The sequence below is a fragment of the Ixodes scapularis genome, unplaced genomic scaffold (genome assembly GCF_016920785.2).
Source record: "Ixodes scapularis isolate PalLabHiFi unplaced genomic scaffold, ASM1692078v2 PGA_scaffold6__148_contigs__length_123643588, whole genome shotgun sequence".
NCBI classification, from domain to species: domain Eukaryota; kingdom Metazoa; phylum Arthropoda; class Arachnida; order Ixodida; family Ixodidae; genus Ixodes; species Ixodes scapularis.
In genome coordinates, this window is record NW_024609881.1 from 82,708,957 (window position 1) to 82,716,657 (window position 7,701).

Consider the following 7,701-nt stretch of genomic DNA (forward strand, 5'->3'; position numbering starts at 1 on the left):
GAAAAGGGGTGGGGGGGGGGGGGGGGGGGGGGTGGCAGAGGAGGGGGAAGGGCGCGCACGAGAAAAGCCCTTTTCCCCCTCGCACTACGCAGAACACGAACACGCGGACACAGCAATGTCTCAAGGACGGGAAGAGGTCTCCATTTTTAACGGGCCTATCAAGTGACGTACGAGCAAACGCGTTTAAATGAGAAAGCATTATCTGTCTCATGGAGCCAGACGACGTCATCAGCTTTGAAACCATGCAAAACGGTACCTTAATGAAACCACGCGCAAAGCTAGCCAACGGCACCTTCTACACTTCGGTTCCATTTCTTTTTTATTTATTTTTTTATTTTTTTTTAAGTTTTTTTTGGTGCTTTTTCTTTTTCTTAGTCCGCATCCGTTTTGAATTAGCAAGGTGTTGCCATTGTTGGCGTTCCGGGAGCGGTTCGTTCTTCGTTTTTCATCTGGAATGTCGTCTGAAACAGCGACGACGATGGCATGAAGGCCTCTTGTCTTGGTATGCGAACGCAAAAGGAGACAGGGGACATATAAAACACGTCAGACATGGACGCTGTCCGTGTCTAAGGTGTTTTTTGTGTGTCCCTCATCTCCTTTTGCGTTCGCATACTAAGATGTTTGACCAACACACTCTCATAATTCTATTTAGGCATGAAGGCTTCTGGATACTGCCCCCGAATGTGCTTTTTGAGTTGAATGTGCCGTGCATCAAGTGTGTCGTTGCGGATTTAGAGTTTGGCATAGGACTACCCAGAAAGGTTTGTCACGGGGAGACGCAGAGACGAGTCTCGACTTGTTCGTAGTAACTCAGTTTTAGCGATTGAGATGGTCATTTACACTGACGGCGAGACTCCGGTGTAGAACGTGCGTTTTCCACAAACTCTTAAGTTTCATTAAAATACCAATAAGAAAAAAAAGTGAAAGCCGTTTACAACTCCCTGTAACACCGAATTAGAGCGCAGCTCTTGAGAAGGAGGAGGGAAGGGTACTGGGGGGGCGAAGTGACCTGGGGGGGTCACGTGACCTTGGGGGGTCACGTGACGATGCCGATGATGTCATCAGTGACGTCACTGATGACGTCATCAGTGACGATGACGATGCGGACTCCGACGACGTCATCAGCGATGATGACGATGCGGATGTCGGTGAAATCATCAGTGACGTCACTGATGACGTCATCTGTGATGATGACGATGACGATGCGGATGCCGGTGACATCATCAGTGACGTCACTGATGACGTCATCAGTGATGATGACGATGACGATGCGGATGTCGGTGAGGACATCAGTGACGTCACTGATGACGTCATCAGTGATGATGACGATGCGGATGCCGGTGACGTCATCAGTGACGTCACTGATGACGTCATCAGTGATGATGACGATGACGATGCGGATGCCGGTGAGGTCATCAGTGACGTCACTGATGACGTCATCAGTGATGATGACGATGACGATGCGGATGCCGGTGAGGTCATCAGTGACGTCACTGATGACGTCATCAGTGATGATGACGATGACGATGCGGATGCCGGTGACGTCATCAGTGACGATGACGTCATCGGGGAGGTCACGTGACCTCGGTGGTGGTCACGTGACCCTGGGGGTGGTCACGTGACCTGGGGGTGTCACGTGACTTCGGGGGGTCACGTGACCCTGGGGGAGGGGTCACGTGACCTCTGGGGGTCACGTGACCTTGGGATGACCTTGGTTACGCCGACGCCAACGGCGACGCCGACGGCGACGCCGACGCCGCTCAAGCCGGGAACGGGCCCCTAAGAGCTGCGCTCTAAAAAGTGTTATTTGAAGGTGGTGTATTTGGATAAATGCCAATTCTTTGCGCAAGGGCAAATTACGTGAATGGGTCTTGTCAAATGTCAGCACATTATTGTTGACGAGATATTTGGGTGAAGTCGAGTCAACACATTCGTTAACTCGTATTCCCACAACGCGCGATGCTCTAACATGTGATGTCTGAACGATCTTGGCACATTAAAAAAATTCGTCAGTTTCGTCCAAGTTTGGTCAACACTTTCAGTCGTGCTGCGCTGAGTGACGCCGATTCCCAAGACAAGCGAAATATCAGCTGTCTTTCTGGGGAGCACTCCGTTGGCCTTCGGGGACTAAAACAAACAGATGCACCCTGTCTGAGGAGGACTAATGGCTGCTTTGCTCGCGCATGCCTCTCGGGTAGTCCCAGTCGAGCGCTGTTAGTCCCAAGCTTTTGCGCACAGTACCTAGCTTGAACGAGATGGTCCTTTTGGGAAGCGACTGGGTGTTCGGAGGACCAAATGTTGCCGTTAGTCCCTTGAGGACAACTTTTTTCTTAGAGTGTGTGAAGCGTACAGAAGCTTATAAATCTCATCACTGCCATCCAACAACAATACAGTGGATGAACGTCTGGAATCTTCTGGCTCTGCATCGACGCCCGTCTCAAATTATTATTTTATCACACATTAAAAAGCAGACATTAGCATCTACAGAGGACTTGGGTGATGATAGTCATCGAGGTGGCAAGATAAGAATGTATTACATGAATATGGAATCTACTCAAGGGGCACCTGAAATAAGCCGCCCGGTTCTCCTCCAGTGTCTGCTCCTGATCCGCACCGCTGTTGCAGAAACTCCTCACGTTCTCGTCCATGCTGGAGCATCCAAGACGTTCGATGTCATCCACACTGACCACGACGTCGCTGGTAGCGGTAGATGCGTCCATCGCAATCCTTTGCGTACTCGTCGAGGATGTGAAATGTCCCCTTTGTTGCGCAGTGTACCGCGCATCTGCATGTAGCACAGAGGAACATACACTTACATTGCAGTACTTTGCGGCGCGCTGTCGTTAACGACAATTTGTTTTATATAATTTAATGAAAGATGTTATTTTGAAATCTGCCGTGTTCTTTTTTATGTTTGCTCAACGGCCACAGATGCTGTTGTACGCAGCTGCTGCAACGGGCTCTATGGTGTTCTTGCTTCCACAAGAACTCGTGAAAGGATGAACTTGGATTAGAAAATTGCGGTACTGTGTCAGCCGCGGCATACGCATAAAAGGAATACTCGCAACAAAAATAGAAGAAAGAAAAAAGATACAACACAAATGGCATTAAAACTAGCGTCAGCATGCCGCCAGGCAAAGAATCGGAAGAGACTCTTAAAGGAGGACTGAACACATTTCCGAGATCATCTCTTCTTGGCGATAACTCATTCTACTGGATCTTAGCATACCAGAAATTAAAAAAAAATTATTCGCGTGCGACGTCTATTTTCCTACTAAACATGTGAAAATAGTTCGTGCAATGCCACTTTCTGAGTGGAAAAATATAGAGCACAAAATTCAGCCGAGGCACCGTCGGCGTGACGACGGGAGCGCGTCAACCAATCGCATGCCGCATTTCCGAGAGAGGTGGCTTGCGACTGGCTGACGCGCGCCCATCGCCACGTCGCCGGTGCCTCCGCTGGGTTCTGTGCTACAGATCGTTGGGCTCATCGGACGGACTTCTATCACATTTTTAGTAGAGAAACAGGCGTTGCACTAGCATAATTGTTGGATTGTTAGGATGTTAGGAGCCCGTAAGATAAGTTATCGCCAGGAACATATGACCTCAGAATCGTCTTTAGTGCACCCTTAAGACTGTTTACCTGTGGGATAGTCCCTTTGGTGAATTGTTTTAGATTGACGCAATGACAAAATGTTGAAATGTCCAATGACGCGCGCTCTGGGCATACCTTCTGTCAGCCAGAACAGTAGAGCCACCGTGGCGTCGGGGAAGCGTCCTCGTTTCGCACCTCGGAGGCTGGGGTTCGATTCCTACCCAGACCGAAATGAACCAAATTTTGTTTTGAAAACCATTAATATGCATTTTCTGCAGGAACCTCCTTGAGAAATCTGACGTAAATCGGAGTATATTGGACGCTCTTTTCGCCGTCTGCCATTTTTGGTATCATCGCTCGGTCACGCCACCAACAACGCCGGATTTTCGCGTATTCGGACACATAAAGGTTTCGCAATCAAACATGCACGCTTTTATATTTTAGCAACACAGATTGTGTTATATGGCTGGCACCTAACCGTTTTCATTTTCTAACCAGGGGCCCGAGACCCGTCAAGCACAAAGGCCTAGTCGAAAGTTCGCGGACCGCGTCTACTGGACTTCGGCTGAAGAAGCGGAATGTCATCGACGTGAAAGCCCAATCGACGCGCTCCGTAAAGTCCGACCCCAACTTTATTCTTCACGAGTCTAGGGTCAGAACCAAGGAAGTCGATAACACGACTGCCAGCCGATCGCTGACTCAACGCTCGAATCCTCACGAGAGTGTTTTGGGGAACCGTTTTTGGACATCCGATGCGGTACGATGGGGCCTCCAGTACAAACTGCGCGTGCGCTATCGCAGAAGAATCGGATATGAGCACTTGGTACAGGAGGGCCCATCGGATGTGCAAAACGGTTTCCTAAAACTCTCTACTGATTGTACTTCATTTCACCGTAAGTCAAGACACAGCCGACGCTAGCAGCTAATGGGACCAATCAAGCGGCGTCATTATGCGAAAACGGTCTATGGACGTCTTTGGAAAATCCGGCAGTTTGATACATTGGACCAGTGGTCTCAAACTCATCTCAGGAAGTGGGCCGCATAGAAAAAATTTAAGACCTATGGGGGCGTGGTCTTAGGAGAGGGTTGGGTGGAGGGGGGGGGGGGGGGACATTCCGCAAAGTTTACTCTCGTAGAATGTCTCATAACTGGGAAGGCGTCATCAAATAGAGAGACGAAGGCAGTCGAAATAGGTTGATTTTATGCAAAACACAAAACAAATGAAAGCATCAAGTTCTAAATACGCTGAGTTCACACCTGACACTGCTTTGCTACAACAGGTAAATAAATGTGCGCCTTAAGCTTTTGCGAGAAGACGATCTTTATAACCGATTGCAAAAGTTCATATGTTATTCTTGACCTGAGTGTTCACTTGTTAACCCTTCGGTAGGACAGAACGTGCTTGTTCAGGTAGGTGCTTCCAAACATGACGATGATTCTCGCTGCTTGTTGATGTAGAGACGGGAAACATGTTTCATAAAAACTTGTAAAACGCCGGCACTCCCACATCCTGAAAGTTTTGCCTCAGTGTGGTGTCTGCCTGCGGCTCTAGAAGTTGCATATGGAGCTCTGGATGAACGTAATGTGCCTGTTCCTTGAAGGGCAACGAGAAAAATTCGAACTCCTTGAAGAGGCTGCTTACATCTTGAAATCAATCTTCAAATTCTTTTTTGAGTTTAAGGAAAACCTCAGAAAAGATACTGCAAGCCTATTGATCCATGTTTCCCAGCGACTTTAGCGTTGGAAAGTTATCAAGCCTTTTCTGTCCTATCTGCTGCTCCCAGAGCTGCATGGCTTGCCTTAAAATGCCGGAATGCTGTTATACATCGTGGTGATAATTTTCTGCTTCTTCAGAAGTTTAACGTTGAGGAAGTTCAGGTGGTCACTTTTGTCAGTGAGAAATGCAAGGGGGAAAAGCCACTTCACGTTTGACAGCTGTACGATGACCTTGTTCTTGCTCTTCAAGAAAGCGTCAATGTCCTCTCGAAAAAAAATGGCGTTAAAATATTTTTTGTTGCTAAACCATTGTACAGAAATTCACCATGCTCGCTACTAGCCTCCTGCAAGACGTAGACGAACTGGCGGTGGTTTCGTGAAATCTGGAATCCCGCTGCCGGTGAAGTTCCAGTGAAACCTGCTTGCGGGCAAATAGTCAGCAAAGACTCCTAAACGACGCTGGTTTCGTATGAAAACGGGCGAAAATTGACCAGTTTTCACCCGATGTCACCGAAAGTGTACCGGATGTCACTGGAAGTTTTTGCCGGATTTTTTTATAGGAAAGGCTTGACAAGTTTGCGACTTCCTTGTATTACGCTTCACTTTTTTTCAGATTTCGCCACGTTCGCTGTGAATTTCACGACGTGTTCTCCATCAAATAGATGATAACCTCCTTTCTCGGACACCCAGGTTATGGGGTTTGGACACTACTGCTGTGTTCTTTGGTGTGCGAACAACGGGAAAACTCACAAGAAGCCGGGCGTAAAGTGCTTTCAGATTTCACGCATTCACGGTAACTTGTTGGAACCACGTGTTCTCCGCATCCCTATCTAGGCCTAGCTAACGCAGGGCGTGGGGCGTCGCCATGTCGGCGCCCCTTCCCGATGCGGGGCGAGGCCCTATCACCTTGCGGATGGCTCTCCCTCGCCCTTCTCGGGTAATTTGCCGAAGGCACACCACCCGGGCTCGTTCATTCCCGCAGGCTATATAAGACGGCCATATCCAACGGCCAGGGGCGACTTTCGATGGAGGAGGCTCTGGTCGACGGAGCCTTTCTTTCTTTTATCGTTCCTCCCCTTCCGTGATACTGTCAATCGCGGCAGCGTAAACTCCTGTTGATAAAACTGTAAAAAAAAAAAAAAAAAAAATAACCAGCGCCGTTATCTCTGACATTGTTGCCCCCAACTATAGACCATTCCATTTAGCGCTCTCTGGGCGGCACCATTTTGTGCGACCGCAGCGCCCTCTCCACACATCCGGGAAGTTCAGCGGGTTCGGCGGGGTAAAACGAGAGAGAGGGCACGCGCGCGACTCCGCTAGCAGACGACAAACCGGGAGGTTGCCGTTCTCCATCTTTGGGCTGTATCGGCGGGCTCTAACGAACATTGAACTCTCGCTCGTGGCTGCCGTTGTGAAGTGGTTAGCGTTCTTAGAATAGTTGTGGCTACTCCAAAATCCGCCTATAGCTCTCTGTTGTTCTATTTTGCTAAATGATCAACTAGCATATCTTTTTTCCGTTACTTAAATAGCAGTTGAGTCAGCCGGCAGTACTACCCTCAACTACTGCTTGTATTGTGGCAGGAGAGCACGTTTTATTTATTATTTCAGACTTCCACTCACGGTTGCTAAAGGCCTACACCAGTACGAGCTTGTGTATAGTAAAAAAGGTACAGCCACCAGATTTACTTTTCGCCAAAGAGACCGGCCAATCAGACACAGTTTTCCCAATATTTTTTTTTTATTTGCACGCAGGTAACAGCGCAATTGAACCCCGTGAGTCTTTTATCTAGCATAATATTACACGACAACTGGCATACCAAAATCTGCGCATCTGCGCTTGAAAGTTCCAAAATGACGCGATTTTAAACAGAGTTTGCACGCCAGCCGGACGCTACCTACAGCCCACTCGGCGGGGCGGACGTCATGCGGGGTGAGAGGGGGAGTGCATTTTTTTCTCTTTTACCCTCTCTGCTATGACCCTAATGGAACGGTCTATACGTACAGCGTTATCGCCAAATACGCGTAAACACGTTATTACCCGAACCCAAGGAACCTTCTGTGTTTCTGCGTGTTACCCCAAAAGGGAATCCCACATCCGGCGCCCCAACGTGCGGCCTGTTCGGCGACCGCAAATAAAGCAGCACTTTTGCAATGAAAGCGAACCAGGCGAATTTCCGGCCTTGTGGAAGGAGGGAGAGTCGAATGCCCAAACCCCGACGCCACTCAACTGCTTTGTGGCCACGTCAGCCACTTACGGACACAATGAACAAGAGTCCTTTCAGCCGAGCTTCCCCAGCGGGCCCACACAGAGGGAACAGCCCGCCAGCCGCGACAGCGAAGGGTGGTTCTCACCACAGAGAAAACAAACTCGGCGCCTATCAACCGCTCCT

General features: G+C 49.0%; 1 protein-coding gene across 1 annotated transcript in view; it reads right to left on the reverse strand.

The window, feature by feature from the left end:
- LOC115331685 (hydroxyacid oxidase 1) overlaps nt 1–2,696 on the reverse strand; it is a 71,253-nt gene extending 68,557 nt beyond the window's left edge. The window contains exon 1 of the mRNA XM_029993848.4: nt 2,566–2,696. Within this exon, the coding sequence (XP_029849708.4) occupies nt 2,566–2,648 (83 nt within the window). The 5' untranslated portion in view covers nt 2,649–2,696. The remainder of the gene's footprint in view (nt 1–2,565) is intronic.
- Between the last annotated feature and the right edge of the window lie 5,005 nt (nt 2,697–7,701).